A 21,936-nucleotide genomic window follows, 5' to 3' on the forward strand; every position below is an offset into this window, starting at 1 on the left:
GGTACCAGGTGGATTGTGTGGCTGAGGTGGGCTAAGGCAGCAGGGAAGAAGATGAGAGCAGGAGGCATCTGACTGCACATATGACCATGTCTAAGCTCATGGCTGTATGAGTCTTAGGGTAGGCCCAGTGAGGTTCATGTCTGCTTCCTTTTTTGTCTTTTGAATAACCAAAATACCTGCTGCTTCTGTTGATTCCCTGCTGTGATTCCTCCTCGAATCCTGGTGTAGCATATGGGAGTCTTTGAAGAATGGGCTGAAGTGCTGCTGTCCCCATATCTCAGCCTCCTGCTGTGGAGCCCCAGTGAGTGTCACTCCTGCACAACCCTGGCATCTGCCTCCCACCCCAGCAGCGCTGCTGTGGCCCCAGGAAGGTGTGGAGCTGGAGGTGGAAGGGCTTTGCAGGGCTCTGCTGCTGTGGTTGGGCCCTATGAGGGTGGTGGTGGTCTCCCTAGGGTGCCCACAGCCTGCTGGTCCCCGTGGCCACGTTGGTGGCTCCTGTTGCTCCATCTGCCGTGGTCCTGCCACCATTGGAACTGTAGCAACGTCACCTGCTGTATGAGGTTCCCACTGTCACCCTTGGTCATTACCTCCCCCCACATGCATCATTCTGGTGTTGTTTTGTGCTTTCTTTCTGTGTCTGTTTTTAAGTGAAAAGGAAATGGGTGCAATGTCACACAGCTGTCTGACAGCTGCAGTGGTGAACTTCCCTCCTGTGAGACCCCAGCCCAAGGCAAGCAAAGTGGGGTGAGCTGTTGTGATGAACGTGCTTTGAGCCCCTTTCACTGCTGGTCTCTCATCCAGGAGAGACTCTGGAAGTCCAAATGACTGAGCAAGTGCCAGCTCTGCTCTTTGGTTGCAATAACCCCATTGTCTAGAACTGATTAATAAATGACTAGTTCTGTCTTTGCCTTTTACCTTATCCCTGTGGATGTCACAGGCTAGTGGAGGATGGTGAGGAGCCCGGTGTGGTGATGCCCTTGCTGGGATGTTTCCTGTGAGCACAGGCAGCTGTGTTAAAGCAGAAGGTGCAGGCTGGCTCTGCAGTGCTGTGCTGGGGCCTGGCTTGCCCCTGGGACTACACAGGCCCTGCTTCCTGAGCAGGAGAGCTGCTTTATGTTGTGGTTTTACTAAATGAATTCAAAGCTTGGCTTTCCTCCAGGCAAAGTCTGGGCCAAGTGCCAGCAGAGCAGCCCCTAGGGAGAGCACTGGAGCAAGGAGGGGCCAACGGCAGGGAAGAGCAGAGGAATCCAAGAAGGCAGATTTGCCTAGAAAACAGCTCTGTTTCCATCTGCTGGGTCAGGAGTTGCTATAGGAACTGGGATGATAGAGGCAGGGCCATCTCCTGGGCCTGTCTGTGTGTGCAGAGGGAGGGAGGGAGGGAGGAGTTACTCAAGTTTGAACATATCATGTGTGCTGGTGGAAAGTTGCAAGGAATGTTGAAACTACAGCCTGGCTCAACCTATGGAGCTCAAAAGAGACATGGCAGTTGTTCCCTGTGCTCAGCAGGCCCTGGGCAAGGCAGGTAGGGTCCTTCCAGCTTCCCTCTGCTCTCGGCTCGCGCTCAGCTCTCCCTCGGCGTGTTTCGGGCGGATAAAGCACAGATGCCTTTGGAGTCTTGCTGAAAGAGGAGGGGGGTTTGTAGAGGTGGCAATGCTGGGAGGTAAAAGCTTTTCTTCCCTGAGCTGGTAGGAAGATGGTGGCTCTTTACACCCTGGTTTCTGTTCCCAAATCCTGGCTATTCCAGCAGCACTGTGTGCCTGAGGCCCTGTGGGACCCGCGGGATACTTGTTGGGTACAAATGTGAAGCTGGCTGGTGTCATTCTCACACAGAAGTGTTTTCTGGGGCTCTGGCTCCCTGGGAAAACCCACAGTGTTTGAGCTCTCAATCAGACATGCTTGCCTGGAATATTTCAGGGCTAAGGATGAGTCAGAAGTGCAAAAAATGAGACTGGCAGTGAGTTGTTTGTGAATGGTGGGAAAGTAGGATGGGGGGGAATCACACACACCTCCTCCTGCCTTCCAAGCCCCAGTGCCTCCTGCCCTCTGAGTTTTGTGGCTGTGTTTTGTGTGATCCCTCACCTTTTCTCCTGAGGATATGCAGATCTCCCTTTCCCTTCCTGATGCACCTACTTGTCACCATCACCTTTCTCAGACTGACACTTAGCCTAAACCACAGGAGTATGAACACGCAGGCAACTGCTTCTGAGAACCCTTGCTGTTAGGGTTAACCATGGGCTTCTCTAGTAGCAAGCCCCTTGTGATAAAATCTTATTCTTTCCCCAGTAAACCCATTTTTTCAGGTGCTGAGAACTCTCCAAACCAGCCGTGTCTCACGGGCGTGTTCCCGGCTGCTCGCTGCTCCCCACCGATGTATTGAATAGGTTTGGCTGAAATTTCATCTGCCCCTTTCTGTGTGTCAGGGGATAATCTCTGCTTAAAAACATGAACAATAAAAAAGGGGGGGAGGGGTAGTGTTGTTTCTCTTTTTGAGAAGCTGCACAATAAGCTGCCCAAGACTGAAATGTGATCTCTGTGCACAGCCTGAAGCTTGCCAAACCAGATTAGATCACAGCCCACCTACCCCAGCACCCATCTTATCTCAGGCAGGGCTGCTTGGCACACTCAAAGCCCAAGAGAATGCACACAGAAGTGGAAAAACCTGCCTGTGTAGGAGATAACTTTCTGGTCACATTAATAACTGGCATGCTTATGCCTGGCTAGATGAACATTTTTACCCTCTTTTACCCTGCTAATGGAATCACAGATGTTCTTATTGTGTAGCTTCACTTCCAATATTTGACTGGATTACTCCCACATTGCTCTGGGGCAGCGTGTCCCACAGGCTTACTCCATATGCTATGCCATGGAATTTCATTTCCTCACTTTTAATTTGTTGTTTTTTAATTTCAGCTCATTTTCAACATGGAAAAAAGTAAATGAGGCCCTTTTCTTTTTGGCCTAGGCATCACTATTTTACATCTTTCTTTCCCCCTCTCTTCTCTCCTGTTTCTCTCCCTTTGCCTCAATCCCAGGATTTTCCTACCTGCCTGCTGTGTAATTGCTGAATCTCATCACTTCTCTGTGGGTTCCTGCATTCTGCTCTGTCTTGAGCAAGTTTGATCAGAATCAGCCTGTCTGGCTTTCCATAACCCTGAAACACTGCCAGAGCTTTCTCAGTATTCTTGTCTTTGTTTATAAGCAAAGCATTTGGAGTGGTTGCTTGCAGTAGATGGTGGTAAGCAAGCATCTCTGAACCATCTGTACTCATGCTGGGTATCTTCTGGAAGGTTTAGTGAACTGAAGTTTCATCTCTGCATGTGAGAAGTTAAATGAGATCTTGCAGAGTTGTACCAGTAACTAGTGAACCCAGAAGGTGGTTCAGAATCCTCACAGGAGTCTCTAGGCTTGATGTAGCAATTTCAGCTGATCCTTAAGTGTTGCCACTCACTGCTCCCATCTTTGCCAGACACTTCATAAATTACAGTTTTCAACCATAAGCAAACTTGGCTTGAGCAGAATGTGAGAGCTGTGTGTACCCAGGCTTAGCTTGCCTGCTGAGGTGCAGTGCTGCACATGCTGCTCAGCCTCTGAGGGAATGGTGCCCCCTGAGGACATAAGCAACCTGCCTTGTTTGGCCCCTCTCTCTCAGGCCAGTGTGCTGGGAGAGGGCAGTAACATTCCCACTTGCTGCATTTGGTATTTGGAGCTCTTTCAGTCTTGTGGTGTGCAGTAGGCAATGGTAGTCATTACTTCTCATATTGGAAAAGCTTCTGATGGCCAATGACAGGACAAGGGACAACAGGCACAAGCTGGAACAGAAGAGGTTCCAAAGAAACATAAGGAAGAATTTGTTCCCTGTTGAGGTGAGGGAGCCCTGGCAGGGGCTGCCCAGATGGGCTGTGGAGGCTCCTTCTCTGGAGACATCCCAACCCAGCTGGATGAGTCCCTGTGTGACCTGCTCTAGGTGCTGCTGCTCTGGCAGGGGGGTTGCACTGGATGAGCTCTGCAGGTCCCTTCCAGCCCTTGAGACTCTGTGATTCTTTCATCTCTTTACAGATGAATGACATGGCTGTATGGATTTGTAACCATTTGTCTGGTAAGCCTGTGGCAGAGCCAGCAGTGCCCCTGGAGCTAAGTGCCAGGTCCCTGTGCCAGTGGCAGGTGTACCGAGGTTTGGTTTTATAGAGAGACCTCTTAAGAAACTCCTCATACTTAGCTTTTAGCAGTAGCAGCTTTTCTGTGGTGGTTTGATGGAAGCTTGATGGCCAACTAAATCAGTAGATATTCCAAAACAGCATTTCTGGTTTGACTTCTTATTTTTTAGCCTTTGGCTTCCTCCATTGCAAAAATCAGCAGCTTCTCATACTGGTGCTGGATGCAGCTTTGTTTGCCTCCTGGCTGGTTTTGCAAAGACTCTGTCCCAATAACTGTGTTCTGTCTTCTCAGAAGGATCCATTAGGAGCAGCTGGCAAAAAAAGAGAGTTGTAGCTAAGTAGCTGTTACTGTAAAGCAGGTATTTTGGAAGGTCAGCAGTGAAGAAGGAAAGCTAAAAACAAGTGGAGAAGCTTAGCAAATACATCTCAGAGCAGTGAGAAATGCTTCATCATCTGTATCACAAAGCAAATTCCAGCAATGGTGTCTGTTTTGTTGGGAAAGCTTAAAAGATTGCAAATAACAGTATCAAGAAGTAAAATGTGTCCTGTGTTTGGGAAGCTGGATGATCCTGCATGAGGATACTGATACCTGGTGTACTGGTAACGAGGGAGGGTGTTAAACACAAGATAACATTTGAAAGCCCTTTGAAACTTGAGCAGGATTGGAACCTGTTTGTTTGAAACAAATTGGCTGAGCAGCTTTCTGAAGCCTGGCTACAGATGTGAATAAATCTGTGAAGGCTGAAGGAGTTCCAGAAGTTTGGGAAAACACAGAATGTTGCAGCAGTGTTTTAAAACTGGTGGGAGCAGGTAACCCAGCAGGCAGCTGAGATGAAAACCAAGCAGGGTGGGAGCTGGGGAAGCTGCTGCTTTTGTACATCAATGTACAATTAAAGGAAGAAAACATTGAGTGATCCGTGTGCTGTGATGGAAAGCAGCTCCTGTCCCAGAGAGTCTTCAGATTGTGGTTTTTAATGAGATTCCTGTACTGATTGCCAAAAGGAACTGCATTGACATATACCTGGATCCAGACTCAGTTCCCTGCTGTTGATCAAATGCTGCTGCTTTGGGAGCAGGAGTGTGTCATGTCGCTGGGCAGAGCAGTGAAGGCAGATCTTGCCCCCTTGCCTTGGGCTGGGCCTCTGGCATGCATCCTCATGGTCATCTAGGCTGTGCCTCCACTGCTGGTAGCTGGTGGGCTCTGAGCCAAGAAGCATGAGCAGTTTTGGTGGTATCTGGTGTGTGTTTGCTGTTAGTGTAGCCAGCCCCTGCCCTCTGGCTGGGCAGAGGTGACAGGAGCTCAGTTTCCATTTTGCCCATCAGTACCATGTTGAATGAGTTGATTTAGAAAGTGCCACCTGATACCTCTTAAAAATAGTTACCAGTGGGAATGTGATCCAGGCAGTCCCTAAGCAGAGGGCCATGGGGTAGTGCTCCAGCCATGCTCCTGTGTCAGCACAGGAGAAGCTCAGCTATTCCCTAGTTTGCCCATGGAGAGGCCGGTGGGAGTGAGAGGCTGAGCTGTCCCAGCGCCTGGATGGAGCCTGGCTCTCACCAGTGGCCCCGTGGGAGAAATATGCAGTAACTTAATACTGAAATTTAGCTTCAGTGAGGAGGTTAATGGAGCCAAGGTGGGTTAGTCAGGACAAGAGGAGGCTTTGGGGGTACCTAAGAGCGAATTATCAAGACAACAGGAACAGGCTCTTGACAGAGGTGCGTGCAAGAGGCTTGACAGTGATCATCAGCTGAGGTAACACGAGGATCTGCCATGGCATGAGGACGAGTAATGTTTTCCCTCTGCTGACAGACAAGCTGTGGAATAGGTTGTCCAGAGAGGTGGGGGAGCCTCCATCCTTGGAGATTCTTTTAAGCCACAGCTGGATCAAGTCCTACACTTTGCTGGCAGCTCTGAAATTGGTGCTAACCCCGCTTGGAGCAGGAGGTGGGATCAGACACTCTCCTGAGGATCTCCTCCTGCCTGAGTAATTCTGCAACTCAGTAACCTGATCTCCTTCTGAATGCAAGTTTGAGTACAGTTAAGTAAAAGGTTATGGTGGAGCCCCTTGAGAATGGGGGAGGGAGGAAGGTGGTTTAGATTGAGTGCTCTTAATACTCCATCTGTCATCTGTGTGGTTAACATGTCATATATATGGTTGCTACGTGAGACTCTCACAGTGGAAGGTTGTAGGTCTTGAGAGGACTATTGCTAACTTGGAGCTGATATGTTTTAAGGATGGGGGTTTTTTAAAGAAGTAAGCAACCTCCTAAAAAAAAGAGAGGGGGGAAAAAAAGCTGGAGAGAGATGCTAGTGTGAGAAATGGAGTGAAAATGGCAATGGGCCAGGTGCCCACCAGGATTTAGGGTTCCTGGGGGTGGGCATGCATTCATGTCCCACTTCAAGTCCCAGTGTGCCTGACAGGTCTGTCTGGGTGGTAGGAAATACCTCCAGGTCCCTCAGTGGAGATAAGCACAGTACCCCTGCCCTGGGGTTGATGGGGAAGGGTAGATGTGCTTTTAGATTAGCTGAGCTAAGAGTCACCCTTGCTGCATTTCCTTATCTTTGGCTTTGCCTTTCTAATGGTTTCTAATTTTGGCCTGGTCACTTCCATGGATTTAATTGTATTTGTTCATTTATCCTCAAGCCTGGCTTTGTGACAAAAGTGCTCTGTGTTGTTTCACAAGCCAAGGACACACTCATGTGGACTAGCCAACAGCAATGGGAAAGTGCTGGAGGATTTGTGTGTCTCTAACTCTTGCAGAAACACCAGCACCTCTCAGAGCTGGGGGTAAGGCACTCCTTCATGTTTGAGCCCATGGGCTGAACCTTCTCCCAGAGTTAAATGACAATGTCATGGGTGACTGGAGTGCCATTTTTCTCCTAAAATCTAGCCAGAGTGAGGTGTCACTTTTTTCCTAATAGCTCCCTTAGATATTAGGCTACAATGTGGAAAACTGGCTTCAAACCCTCCTCAGCCTCAGGGCAGACCCATCCCTGCGCTCTCAAGAGACTGACCACAAGGTACAGCAGACCTCAGTGTTCCCATTCCTCCACCTCTGCCTCAGACCCAGCTCTGTGGTGTCCCCATTCCCACCTCCCATGCCACTCCTGAATGTTGTGGTCTTAGTTCCATGTTCTTCTTGTGGTGCCAGGTTTCCTAATGCCTCTTCAAAGATCACACTGGAGCTTATTCCCATCCCACTTTTGCCATCACTTTGTCTTCTCCCAAACACCTTGATTAACCCAACCCTTTCACCTAAAGTCTGCTTGCTGCTTTTGTTCCTGCTTCAGCCTTGTTGCTGCTCTGGACATCACTTTGTGGTGTCATTGTTCCTGCCTCATGTCCCCTACCACATTCCTAACATTGCCATGGGGGTTTTTTAGCCCTTTCTGGTCATCTCTGTCAGTGCCATATCCAAGACCTCCTGTTGCAGCCTCATGCTTCATGCCAGCATCTTGCTGGTCCTGCCTAGTTCCCCTGTAACTCTTGGATGTGTTGATCTTTGGTGCCACTGTTTGCATTTGGTTTGTCCAGCTGCAACCCCATGAGCCATGCAGAGACCTCCTCATGCTGCCTGCTTGATTGAATCTGGGCTACAGAGACCACACTCCCTAAGGGAAAGCTTAGGTTTAAAAACCCTTGAAACTGAAGAGAAAGCTGCCTTCTCTCAGGGCTCCTGCACATGAGGCCTGGCTGTCCTCATGCTGGTCCCATCTGGTCACCTTCCAGCAGCTCTGCTGAAGTCAGTGACCATCTTCTCAGGCCAGCAACCCTGCCCTGCTTTTTCCAGTCTCATGGCTGTTGCTTTCATTAGAAGCTATTACCTTTCCTTCAGATTGTTGTCCCAGTGCACTCTGAGGATGATGCTGGCCAAGTTGCAAAGGCAGAGTCTTTAATGGCAAAGAGGAATGTATAGGGAGGAGATGAGTGGAGCTTAAAAGCCCTCTTAAAAAACCAAAGTTGATGCCATCAGCAAGAAGCATTTGAATTGTAAACTGAGCAAAACATTTTAAGTGATGAGAATACTTTCTGCTAAGCATTTTCATCAGCAGATTCTGTTTGGCCCAGACTGGAGCTGTAAGTGTGTCCTCCAGAGGAAAACTGCTGGGTTTGGGGTAGCTCAGATTAATTCTGAGGCCTAGAGAAATGTTCCACCATCACCTTGGAGCCAGAAAAATGGAAATCACAACTTCCAGCCTCTTTTTTTATCAGGCCTCAGATATTGTCCCAATTAGCAGCTTTGCTGTGTCCTCTTTGAATTCCTCTAGGAATGCCAGGAGGTGCCACCCAGTCTTCCTTGACCCATTCCTGAGCCTCTTGTGAGGATACTTTGATTCAGGCTAGATCCTCTTACAATGCAGAGTGCATCATACACACACCTGATGCTGCCTGGGGGGTTCCTGGCAGTGCTGGGCATCCATCAGGGGATCCCTGCAGCAGACCCCGAGGTCCCACTCTGAGGTAATGACCTGTGAAGGAACCAGTTAAAACAAATGTCTGATTCAGCTGGGATCTAGAGAGGCTTACAAACCTGCCAGACCTCTGTAATGGATCTCTGGAGGGAGAACAGTACCTGGAGGAGCTCCAAGTCCCCCTTTCATGCACATCACTAAAGAGCAGCTCCCTCCTGTGCCCAGTGGGCTTCTGCAGGTCCCATGCTGGGCTGTCCCTGGCTCAGTGAGCTGCTTCTCTGCAGAGAGATGCATTGGCTTTTTAGGCATGATCTCTGCTGGGTACATTGGGAAGAACTGCCCTCTTGTATTTCTTAGGGAGTTTTTCTTCCCCTACTCTCACAATGGTTGTAACAGGATTTTATTCTCCTGCAGGCAGCTGTTAGCAATTAGCAACTTGATCCATTCAGTCCTGAGAACAGAGTTTAACACTTTCTTCCCTCTGAGGATGTTGCTAATCCTGTTTTTGCTGGTTTGGGGCCTGTGATGTAGTTTTGGCACTTGGTGTGTATGTGTGGGCAGATCAGGAAGAAGGGCCCTGAGTACAGCAAAGGATTCTACTGCAGCTGAAAAAGCTGCAAATACAGGTATTAAGTCATCTACCCAGAAAATATAGCCAGGGAGATGATTTCCAAACACTTTGGACAGAGGCTTGTACTTAGTTGTGTATTCCAGTGTGTTCTAGCAGTGGGAAGTGTGCAGTTTGGGAATCTAGTCTCCTACAAGCTGAGTTTAGACTCAGCAGAAATGGACATCAGTATTCTGCAAGCAATGATTTCCAGCAGCAGGAGTGGAGCTGGGGCTCCTCTCAACTCTGAGCTGGGCTGGAAAACACTCTTGGTGACCTTGCCCTAGGGAACCACAGCTGCTGTAGAGCAGGGGAAGATGAGAAATGACACTCCTGTGTGCAGCACCTCTCCTGGGACTCCCAAACATGCATTTTGGTGGGCCAAGAGTGAGAACAGAGTGTGGTGGGAAGAACAAGCCCAGCACAGCCTGAATCCAGCTCCTGGGGTCCCTGTGTAGGGCCAGATTGCTGGAAATACCTTTGTCAATGTCACATACAAAGGTGAGGAATTGTCTCACCAAGCTATGACCACCTGGGAATTATAAGGTTAGTCCAGACCAGCCTTTTAGGGTCCCTTTGTCATCAGGGATGGAGCATTGGAACAGACTGCCCAGGGAGGGGCTGGAGGCTCCTGCCTTGGAGCTCTTCAAGACCCGCTTGGACATGTTCCTGTGTGACCTGATCTAGGTGGGAGCTGCTTCTGCAGGGGGTTGGGCTGGATGAGCTCTAAAGGTCCCTTCTGCAGGGGGTTGGGCTGGATGAGCTCTAAAGGTCCCTTCTGCAGGGGGTTGGGCTGGATGAGCTCTAAAGGTCCCTCCCAACCTCCCCATTCAGTGAGTATGATCAGTGGAGACAGACACATCTCGAGAGGATTCATCCTGCCTCATCTTGGACACTGCTTAGGTAAAGGCTAAATCAGGCCAGCTTTCCTCAGCACAGAGCTGCAGACAGGCAGCTCTGAAGGTTTCCTCTCAACCTATAGGCCAGGTTGATCTCTTCAGCCACATCTCCCAGTGATGACTTGCAGTTCTCCCAAGCCACACTGGTTTTGTTTGACCTGCTGAGCTCCACATGCCTATTAAGTCCTGAGAAGCCCCCAGTGCAGAGGGTGCTGAGTGGGACAGGCAAGTGTCAGTGCTACCCCAGTCCATACCTTCCCTGCAGTGCTGGCTGCTGTCTCAGTGGCTGATGTGGTTGGTGTTTCATGTGACTTCCCTTCTCTCCACCCCATTCCCTCTTCCCTCCTGGTGTCTTGTACATGCTGATTGCTGCATTAAGTGGTTAAGCAATGGGACTGGCTATGTGACTGCACAATAGATTTGACTTAGAACATGGTGTGAGCTTTGCATAAGGCAAATGGGCACTGAAATGATGGTGTTTGGTCTGTGCCTGGCCAAATGTGGCTGTTTGTGGCAGAAATACAGTCATGTGCTGTGTAACTTGGGTGGCTGTTGTTGGGACTTGCATCTCATTTTGAGAAGGTGACAAGCTTAGAGCTACTCTTTTGTCAAAAGACAAAGCCCACACTTGTGCTAAGACTCAGCTGAGTGCTTTGCAGGGCAGTAGCTTGTCCAAGCTGGGCCGTGAGCTCTCTGCTAATGTAGAGGATGGATGCTCCTTCATCCTTGTGCTGAATGGGAGGCCAAGGCATTTGAAATGCCTGGGATTCCTGTTTCAGTGCTCTTTGGCCACCCTTTCATTGATCCATGCCAAGGTAGAGGAAATCAAGGGTGGTTTTTGGTGGGAGCTGGCCTGTGCCTTTGCAGATGCCCACTCCTCTCCCTGTTTGCCAGGTGCTGTTTCTAGGCCCTGAAAGGATGGTGACTGTGGAGTGTTTGTGCATTTGCCCTCTACCATCTGAGGGTTCCAGTACAGCTGTCAGCTTTTAAACCTCTAGCTGAGAAGTCACCTGGGAGATGTCTCCAAGCTGCTGTTCTCCAGACAGCAGCTTTCAGCTCTGTTCAGTGGCTGGTCCAGTATGGGCACCCAATGGGGAAGGATCTTCTCTACACCCACATAGCCCAGCCAACCTGGGCATGGCCAGGGACCCCACATACCACCAAACATTTCCCTGCTGAGTTTCACCTACTCCAGGAACATGGTTGAGGTTAAAGCCTTAGTGTTCATGATACCTTCCTTTCTCACATCCCATGGGAGAACAGTCTCTAGTGCTGAACTCTTGCAGTTCCCTCTGGGAGTCCTGCTTTGGGAGTCTCTGGGGCACCCTGGCAAATCACCTGCAGAGACTTAACACCCAGCAGATCTGTCTTCAAACCCTGCTGCAAAAATGTCTTGACAAAATCTCCTTCTACATAGCTACAAGAAGTGTTTGCTCCATGGTGCTTGCAGTGTGTCGTGGGATGGTGGGAATGGATGTGTTTGCATCAGAGATCACCCCCTTTGATTTCAGGGAGGAAAAACAACCTTGGATGCATGCACAGCTTGAGAGTGCTTGGTCAAAAGCTCTTCTCCTGAGATATGGGCTGCCTGTTCTCTGCAGTGCCTTGCTTTTGCACACTCACTGCCCAGGATGCCACAAAGACACAGAGCCTTGCAGTCACCTTCCTCCCAGCCTGGGCCAGGGTGCTCACATGGAGCAGAAGAGGTGGCTGAAGCAGGAGGGGTGCTGGCAATGGGAAGGTCTCTTTTGGCTCCCTTTGGTTCTGTGTGATTCCTTGCATTGCCTCATGGCTGGGCACAGCACTGCTGGGCAGCATCCACCCACCCAGCATTAGTTTCCCCTCAGCCTGTTTGGCTCTTTTCCCAAGAAGGCCCTGAGTTGTTTTTCAGGCTCAGAGCCATCTTCTCTGATGGAATCCAGCAGGGACAATGGCCAGTAGCAAATCCTTAGGAAAGAGAATAAAAGCAAGGCAAGCCTCAGTGATTCTAACCCTGATTTAGCTTCTGGCAGTGTGTGGTTGAGGGATTTCCTGAGCCAAAGGTTTTACCTTTGGATTTAAGAAGCCATGCTCTATCCTTCTGTTGTGAATATATCCAATTGTCTTGGTATCCACAGCAACTCATGGCTGGGACTTGCAGTTTAATTATGTTGGGTGGAAAACAGCCTTTTGTTACAAGTCTCTGAGCCAATGGCATCTGATGCTCTTGCAGGAATGTATGTACTGCCATAGTGATGGTCCTCAAAGCCTAACATTCTCTTTTCCCTTTTTACTACTACTCTGAGGATTCCTGAGCAAACACCCTCTGGGCCTGGCCACTTTTCATTTAGTCATGGCTTCTGGTTTCTTTTTGCCTGACATTTCAATGTGAGCCTCTAACCTGCCTTCTGTAAAGCTGTCCTCCAGGATGGCAACCTCCTGAGGCTCTTTTTGGGACACAGAAGAATGCACATAACTGCAGATATGACCTTGTGTTCCCTTAGGTGTTATCCTGGCTTTCCACTGAAGTTGCCAGCTTTTAAGCCCTTTGCTATTTTCCCTGTTTCCAAGCAGGAGATGAAGTGTGCTGTGGTGTGTGAGTGCACAGGCCCTTTGGCAGCAAGGCTGGGAGGGATTCTTTTCACCCTGTTCTAGACATGTATCTTAAAGGCTGTGTGACAAGTTCCAGAGTGCCCTCTTGGCTACTTGGAGTAGTGCTTGGTGCAGATAGAAGTGATCACTGGCTGGATAAAGCCCCACTTGGGGAGCCTGAGTGGACTGTCCAGGCTCATTGTACATACAGCTTTGGTACTTGCTAATAATAAGGAAAGTGAGCAGTTGACGCAGGGGAGATTACTTTGCACTGGACCTGTTTAAGAGCAGTTAAGAGTGTGTCTGCACAGTAGTCCTGATAGCTGAGCTCCTAAAAGCTAAGTTAATAGCTTTAGAGATGATGTGTGTAGTCAGGCACTCATTAGTTCTTTACTGAGCCTCTGATCAGATGGGTCAGAGCAGGGCTGAGGTCAGGACACTCTTGAGGGCACAGAAGATTGACCAACCCATCACAAGGCAATGACAATATAGCAGCTCTGCAGCATAGGAGAAGTCATATTTTTGGGGGACTCTCAACTTCTCTCTTTGCTTTGTCTTCCAGCAATGTAGATGGCAGCTGCTGTCTTTGAAGGACTCGCACCCATCTGACCCTGCTCAGCACCTCCAGTTGCTACCATGATCTTCTGCATGCTGCTGCTGGCCTCCCTGCCTGAGCCATCTGGCACCGAAGTCAACCCTGGTAGGGAGCCACCAGGCTGGGGGAGGACTCTGATCTCCCCCCTTTCATGTGCTTGTTCTCAGCCTCTCTTTGTCACAGTGAATGCATATGAATGTAATGAATGCACGTAAATATACTCACTAATGTCTGCCTTGACAGCTCTGCTGGAGGGACACCTCTCCTGACAGCCCCAGGAGGGCTCAGGCACATGGATATACTCCTCTCTGCCCACAGAGAGGGATCTGTGCTCTCAGCAGGCCTGTCCTGAGCTCTGATCGTCCTCTGTCGCTTTCACCTTGTGGCCTGCAGAACAGACCTGACTCTAGACTGGCTCAGAGGTGCTGTGCTTGCTGTGGAAAGCAAATTGCCAGTTAGCAAAACATAAGCCCCAACTCTCCAGCCAGCATGAGGGGTTCTGGACAGAGAAGTGTGGAAGGAAAGGTAGAAAGCCCTACCTGGCACAAAGCTAGTGGACACAGGCATGTGAGCCTATGAGTCCTGTGGGAGACTTTTATCCTACAGCATTTGGCAAGTTCTAGCCATGATGGAGATGAGTAAGAGCTGCAATATATTCCAAAAATCCCTGTAATTAGGTGGTTTGAGCTGGAGACAGGCTGGGAAATAAATGAATCTAACCCTTTCCCAGCTTGGCTGAAGGTGCTATCCTGAGGGCCTTTGTTGTCTCTTCTGGGTCAAGCTCTGGTTGTTTGGAGCCCTTTGCCTGTATCTGGCTCTGACCTGGCCTGTGGATCTTTGCAGAGGTTTGAGTTTGTGCTGCAACCAGCCAGAATTGAAGTGAGGTCTATATGGGTACTGAGCAGGCACTCCTGGGCTCCCCAGTCACCCAGCCTTTCTCTCTGCACTGTACACCTCCCTTTGTCCAGCTTTGAACCAGGGTTGCCATCTGGTTCTGATGGTTAAAACCTAGTGCAAGAAGAGGGAAGGTAGCAGCTAGAGAGTCAGGCACCTGCAGATTCCTTTTGGTCATGGCAAGCACTGAAGTTAGTGCACCCAAAAAGTATAGCTCTAAGCTATAAGGTATGTATTTGAGCTATAAGGTATAGCTCAAAGGAGTAGCCCCCCTGCCCCCCAGCCTGATCCTGGCAGGTGGGGTATGTTCTGAGCACAGGGCTATGGTCCCACCCTCCTGCAGTAATCTTTTCCACCAAGAGATAAGCACATACTCTTCTCAGTTCTGCCTGTGACTTTCTCAGGCATAGAATCACAGCATGGCGGGGGTTGGAAAGGACATTTAGAGCTCATCCAGCCCAACCCCCTGCAGAAGCAGGTTCCACCTAGATCAGCTCCCACAGGAACGTGTCCAGGTGGGTCTTGAAGCCCTCCAAGGAAGGAGCCTCCACACCCTCCCTGGGCAGCTTTGTGTTCTCAGCAGCCTGTGTCCCAAGGGGCCAAGCCCTGTTGTTCCCAGCCAGACTCCAGCACTCCCATAGCCCAGCTGATGCTCCTGGGTTGTGATGCCCACAGGCTCCATTGATTACCTTCACCTCCTCATCTGCTCCAGGAGTGGGCTGAAGCACCTCCTGCATTGCCTCCTAAACCAAAGGGGCTGCTTTCTGCATGATTTCAGACTGATGTAGGAAGGATTCTGAGGAGTCCTTTTGCCTGCCAGCAGTTGTTTGAGGTGAGCTTTGACACTTTCCTGAGCCTCAAGTAGCCTATCTGCATGGCAAGTCATTGTGTCCCTGAATGCATAGTAAAGCATCAAGAATATCTGAGTGAGAGTCTTGGTGACACCTAAACAGAACCCAAGGATGGTTTTGCTCAAGAGGATGTACATTTTGGCCAGAGCCTCATGCTGCTTGTTTTGGTGAGAGCCATGGCTGCCCACAGAGTGCATCCCTCATGCCAGGGACACTCTGGCTTCCATCTTCAGGCCCTGGCTTTGTGAACAAATGAGTTTTGTTAAGGGTTGCAGTAAGTCCCAGTCCCCCAGAGTCCTTCCCTAGCCATCCCTCTGTCTGGCATTGCTGCAGGGTGTGCACTTGACCTTTAACTAAGATGTGACCAGACAGGAGTCCCACTGCAGAAACCCAAAACCATTTTCTGCCTTCAGATGGTGACCCCACTCATTTGGAAAACCTTCAGATATTTACTCCTAGTTCAGCAACACAGGAGCTTTCCAGCAGCAGGTCAGATTGTTGTGGTCTGTGGTGGGCCAGGTAAGAGTGAAGAGAGCTGAGGATAGCTTGGCTTACTAAACTTTTACTGTTCAGTATCAGAGCAGGGTTAGAGCTCTTGTTTGGCTTTCAGCAGCCATAGTCATCATGCTTGATCCCAGTCAGACACCAGCTGCCTCCCACTGAAATCTTCTGTGAACAGGCCTCTTAAGAACCCTCAGACACGTGGATGAGACCAGAGGCCCATCCAGCTTGGTATCCTGACTCCATCCCTTCTGGTTCTAGGAGAGTACACAGGTGGGCAAGCACCCAGCAGGGCTTTACCCCAGCTATGCTCTCAGAGCACTGCAGCCTGCTGCTTGTGTATTTGCTTGTGGTGGCTTTGAGTTTGTCCAGCTGATTTTTGAGCCCATGTGAACCCTTAGCATTTGGAATGTTTAATAGATGAGGGATGTATATGTTGGTTTTGAGCTCTGCTGCCTGATCTTCCAGTACCTCCTGGGTCTGGTTTTTGCTGGCCAGTGAGCAATTGCTCAGGGTATAAATGATCTTTGTCATACTTGACTTCAATAATCTCTTTTGTAATGATGAGGCCACTGATCTTTCCCTTTGGATCATCTGTCTTCTTTCCCTTTTGATGGGAGAAGGAAGGAGTAAGAGCTCTAGCCAATATCTGACTGGCATCTGACCATGGATACAGACAGTGGTGTAATGATGTTTCCAAGTTTGTTTTATATGTATTCCCATGGCCTTTTTCTTTCCTAATTAATCTGGTAGATCAGCAAACACTCTCAGCTTGCCACTCATCTCCTTTGTAGAACATCACAGGCTCACTGATACCCTGCCTGAGAACAGCTGTAGCCAAACCCTCTTGAAACAACCTGTGTTTGCAAACATTCTGCACTGAAATCTGTCAGGCAGCTCCTGGACCTGAGGTTATTTATCCTCAGTGGTGGTAACAACGAGCTGGGTTTCATGCCTCTTGTCTCTTCTTGTAACTTCTGGATTTGGTGAACAACTTGATGCAGGTTTAGTAGCTGGAGAGCAATCCTGAGGTACAGAAAGGATGCCCAAGGCAGTGCCCCCACTGAGGGAAGGTCAAGCTGAGCTGCTGACAGAGCAGTGTAGCAGTGAGGGTGACTCTGGAGTGACTGCAGCACGTGCTGGCAGTGTCAGTGCAGGCAGGCAGGGTGGTGGGGCTGCTCTGAGTTCAGAGGACAAAGACCAAAAATCTATAGGAACATCCTTTTGCTGTCTCTCTGGGACTTGCCAGTGGCTGTGTTTGTCATTTAATTGTTTCATGATTTAATCCCACCTGTCTTGTTAATTTGCTGTTGATATCAATTTGACAGAAATATCTTGCTTGCCTGTTCTGAGCACTGAGACTTAATGAACACAGGAAGACTTTGGGTCTTTTGGAAACATCTCCAGTATTCCAAGGCATGTTTAAGAACTTGTGTCAGGGGAGAGAGCTTGGCCAGCTTGGATCTGTAAGCTCCATCTGCACTGTCTTTGGTGTATTGAGCTTGTAGCTCTGTGGCTTGAGCCAGTTGTGTCTTTACTCCCTGGAGGCATGAAGTTTGATAGTCTTCTCATGCCTGGAGAGAAGTCCTTGCTCCACTTAAAGCTGGAGGGAGGGAACAGCCGAGGATGAGGCAGTGCATGGTCAGGGGCTTGTGCCTAAATGTAAGCTCTGACCTACAGTGCCACAAGACAGCAAATAAGCTTTTCCAGTCATCTGTATTAGAAACTGTTTAACTCATTACTGGACTGGTGAAAAGAATGATTGTTCCCATGTGGATGCAAGTCAGGCATCCAGTTCATTCCAGAACAACAACCAAACTTTCACAAATGCTTTCTTTTGATGTCCCATCATTGTTGATAAATCATTTCTCATTGTAAAATAGATCTGTGCAACCAATAACATCAGGATGGGCTTGGGCTTCAGATTTTAACAATGATTCTTTGTGAAGCTTTTGCCTTGCCAGGACTCTGCTGGCTGATACTAGCTGTGAATGTATTTCATTACTTACCATTGCAGTTTATGCTAATGATAAAGTATTTATCCCTCTTTTATTTGCATTCTCTGCTTTATCATTACCATGTTTATTCCTTAGCCATGATAGCCTTTTAATTAAACATGCCTGGTGGTTTAGAAAGAATGGATACTGACCTCTTTTTTTTTTTCCCCTGGCTTGTGTTCCCATGTTCAGCCATATGTCGTTACCCTCTGGGGATGCACGAGGGGACGATTCGAGATGAAGACATCACAGCTTCCAGCCAGTGGTACGATTCCACAGGACCCCAGTATGCACGGTGGGTGACTCTGGCAAAGAATGGAATCCTGTTTTATTCCTACATAGCCAATATGTGACTGAGGAAGAAGTTCCTCAAGTTTCAGTTATCACACAATCACAGAATCTCAAGGGCTGGAAGGGAGCTGCAAAGCTCATCCAGTGCATCCCCCTGCCAGAGTAGCAGCACCTAGAGCAGGGCACACAGGGACTCATCCAGCTGGGTTGGGATGTCTCCAGAGAAGGAGCCTCCACAGCCCATCTGGGCAGCCCCTGCCAGGGCTCCCTCACCTCAACAGGGAACAAATTCTTCCCTGTGTTTCTTTGGCACCTCTTCTGTTCCAGCTTGTTGCCCCTTGTCTTATCACTGGCCATCCCTGAGCACAGCCTGGCTCCAGCCTCCTCACACCCACCCTTGATGTACCTGTAACCATGACTGAGCTCACCCCTCAGGCTCCTCCAACCTCTAGAGCCCTAGAGAGGTGGTGAGTGATATCTCAGTGTTTGGAGATTTTTCACAACTTGCCTGTACAAGACCTTGAACAACACACTGTTGCTTTGGAGTTCACCCTGCTGTGAGCAGGAGACTGGGCTGGAGACTTCCAGAGGTTGCTTCCAACCCTCATCTTCCTATAGTTCTGTGAATAAATCTCTAATGGATGTGTGGCTTGTAGATCAGCCAGGGATAGTACCCCTGGGATTCTTGTAGGATCATAGGAAATCATTTATGAGGATGAACTCCAGCAGCATCCTGTTGAGGAAATGGGCTGTGTCCACTTCCATGCAAAAAACCTGGAAGCTGCAGTTAAGGAATTGTCCAAAAGCAGCTGAAGGATCTTACATCAATGCCAGGCAGCACTGTACTTCTGCTCCTAAGCTTGGCTTTTTATTTCTCTGTCATTTCTCTCAAAGCTACTAACTGATGATTTGCAAAATACTTGAATCTAAGTGTCCTTAGACTTGTGATACCAAACATTCCTACAGTCCTGGTGCAGGTCAGATACCTGGTTATACTCTTGTGATGAATCTGGGGAGTCCAAAGTCAAAAAATCCTGCTGGTGCTTGACTCTTTGTTTTTCCCTTAGTGTGTGGTTGAGAGAGATGCTGAGTGTTGTGTGTTTGTAGTGGAGTTTGAACAAGCCTGTGGGTCTGAAAGCTGGGAGTCTTCTTTTGGGGGTCTTTTTTATCAGAGGTATGGCTTATCTCCAGTTCTGCAAATACTTCAGGCATCACATCCCATCTGTTAGTCCCACTTCCCATGGTGACTTCCCATCACCTCTTTGCCAGGGCAGCTGGGTGTCCACAGGGTGAAGACATGAAGGCACTCTCTAGCTGCCATTGTTTTGTTAGAGGTCATAGTTGTCCTGTGCAGATGCCTGTCCCTCTCATTCCACAGTCATTCCTCTCTTCCTTTATGACTTCTTTTACTTCCCACTTTGGTAAGAACCAAACAGCTGACCAGCCTGAGGCACAAATCTCTGGCCTGTGCCTTGCCCTTCAGTTTCTCCTGGGTGCACAGGGGAGGGCCCACACTGATCCCATCACTTAGAGACAGGATAGCTGTCTGAAAGACAAGGGCACTTCAAGGGCTTGCTGCTTGCTAAGAAATCCCTGTTTCTGAAAGGTCCCTGTGGCTGCTGCTTGTGGCTGGAGAAATCCCATTTCAAACTCCACCTTGTGGCTTGCCCAGCCGAGCCTATGGAAACCCACAGCCTTCCTTTGGTGGCTCCACCTGCTGATGGCTGCAGCACTCTGTGCAGTCACCAAGGATAAAAACCTCAACCTTTGCAGCTGCTGCCACACTGGTGAGCTTGGAAACAGAAACCTTTACATCATACAGCCAGCAGTGCCCCGTGAAAGCACCCTGAGGTGAAGGATGCATTCAATTTGTACGTGGGCAGAGCTCTTCTTTATGAAAGGTTTTCAAGGGAGCTCCTCTTTGTGCTTGTTGGAGCTGTGGGAGGTGGGCAAGCAGAGGCTCAGGCTTTGCTGTGTGGGGTTTAGGAGAAGGGAGTATGCACTTTACCAGCAAGGTGCTAAAAAAGCACACAGTGTGCAGTTACCTGCTGGGTATGTGACAGTATGTGTCTGGAGAAGTTACTTCTAACAGTTAATGAAAGCTACCTGGAACTGATGGAGTTGTTCTGAACAGGGCAAAACTGCCTACAGGACTCTGAAGAGGAGAGATGAGCCAGCTCTCAGCTCTCACCTGCTGATTTGGGTTCTTTGTCCCATCTTTCAAGGTGTTTCCCCAGCTCCTGGGAAGGCAGTGATGTTGGTTTTTAATGCGTGTGTTTTTTTCCCCCTCAGGTTACAAAGGGAAGAAGGGGATGGAGCCTGGTGCCCAGCTGGCTTATTGCAACCAGAAGATGTCCAGTTCCTTCAAATTGATCTGCACAAGCTGTTTTTCATCACCTTGATTGGGACTCAGGGCCGCCATGCCCGAGCCACAGGCAAGGAGCTCGCTCGCTTCTACCGGATTGACTACAGCCGCAACGGAGAGCGCTGGATCTCCTGGAAGGATCGACAGGGAGAGAAGGTGAGTGAAGCAGGAGCTGAGTGCTGGGGCACATGCAAGTCAGGTCAAAGAGAACTAGGCTGTAGAAGGCACATCCTCCACATACTGCCTAGATTCTCAGGCACAGAGTCCTCTGCTTTAGTCCCGTGTTTGTCGTGATGTTGGACTGCTGGACCCTGACCTGATCCCCCAAACCCCAGCCCTTGCCATGACTGAAAACTGGCTCTTCACTACCTTTCTGTCCATGTTCAAAACTGCATGTGAATATCTCTCTGCCTGCCAGATACTTGCATCTAAATTGGAAGCTGTAAAGCAGATGCTTTATGATTAAAAGAAGGGAGAGGTGTCATGGAATGGCTTTGGGTTTCTGGGTGTTTGATAGCAGTAGGGAGTAATGAAGAGGAAGGAGTTTAGAGGATAAGAAATGTGCTGAGCACACACTCAAGGAGGTTTCTCTGCTCACCAGAGTTGTCTTGTGCTGTCTCCAGACCTGAGCACACAGCTCAGTGCTGGATGTGCTCTGCTCATGTTCATGAGCCTTTATTGAACTTCCCCTGGGAAGGAATCCCCTTCTCTCATCTGCAGCTCGTCTGACCTCATCACCCTGCTTCAGGCTGGCTGGTGGAGTCTGAAGACCTCAGCCAAACCAGAAAGGTACTGGGGGTGGTGATGTTTTCATGCACTGGGGGTGCTTTGAAAGTCAGTGGGGTCTGTATTAGGTAATAGCTTCTGGCTTGTTAATTGTTTGTTCACTCAGACCTTTGAATGGCTATTTGGCCATTACCATTATCTTGCCCATCCCTCAGATTTTAGTGTGTGCTACAAACATTGTGTTTGCAGGATGGGAGGAAAAGTTTAAACTCCATGGGGCTAACTGTTCTCTGTTGGTAGTTCCTTAGGTGAAGCCTGTCTGTATCTTGAATTACACCAGTTGCTTACACTGTCCACAAGCAGCCAAATGCCCCTAGTCTCCCACCCCAGTCCTGTGCAGAGCAGTGTTCTTGGGCACTCAGATTGTTAGTGTCAGGTGTCATGATGGAACATGGGTCCATTTTAGTACTGATCAGTCCCTCTTAGGCCATAATAAGGTGATGAGCTTACATTCATTTGTGTAGGATGCTAGAATTCGAGCCATCCTCTGTTCTGTGAATGTGAAAGGTCACATAGCTTTTATTAGTGTCTGTACCTGTTCCCCATTGCTTGAGACACAACACCTTTCCCTTCTGATGTCCTTAGAGAAGATACTTCTGCTCCTCTGTTCCTGCTGTTTTGGGTGTACACCATGGGGTGCAATTTCAGCTCCTGAGAAATGACTTTCCATAAAACAATTTTCAAAATGTGTCACCTCTGAGGGACATGTTCCATTAGTGAGTTTCTGCTTGAGAGGCACTGCTGCCTGGTCCAAGTAATGTCTTGTGAAATCATTCAGACCTTGGAATGAGGCACAGATGGAAGTGCAAGATCCTAATCTACTTACCTGTGTCCAATAGGAAGGCATCCATCCTCCTGTCCTGAAGTTGATAGATGCCCAATCAGTGATGTTTCAGTGTGCCTATGTGAGCCCATCTTGGCTTGTCTGTCCAAGGGGGTGTCCCACAAATGGTTTCAGTCAAGAAAACCCAAACCTAAAATCCAAACCCCTCCACTGTATTGCTGAGGTTTGGA

General features: G+C 49.1%; 1 protein-coding gene across 4 annotated transcripts in view; it reads left to right on the forward strand.

Annotated features, from left to right (window-relative positions):
• Positions 1 to 21,936, forward strand: part of LOC104556171 (discoidin domain-containing receptor 2) — a 61,933-nt gene that overhangs the window by 14,777 nt on the left and 25,220 nt on the right. For all 4 annotated transcript variants that reach the window (XM_062011823.1, XM_062011827.1, XM_062011826.1 and 1 more), the window contains exons 2-4: positions 13,205 to 13,342; positions 17,673 to 17,775; positions 20,064 to 20,292. In XM_062011823.1, the coding sequence (XP_061867807.1) occupies positions 13,279 to 13,342; positions 17,673 to 17,775; positions 20,064 to 20,292 (396 nt within the window). In that variant the 5' untranslated portion in view covers positions 13,205 to 13,278. The remainder of the gene's footprint in view (positions 1 to 13,204; positions 13,343 to 17,672; positions 17,776 to 20,063; positions 20,293 to 21,936) is intronic.

The sequence above is a fragment of the Colius striatus genome, chromosome 19 (genome assembly GCF_028858725.1).
Source record: "Colius striatus isolate bColStr4 chromosome 19, bColStr4.1.hap1, whole genome shotgun sequence".
Taxonomy (NCBI): Eukaryota; Metazoa; Chordata; class Aves; order Coliiformes; family Coliidae; genus Colius; species Colius striatus.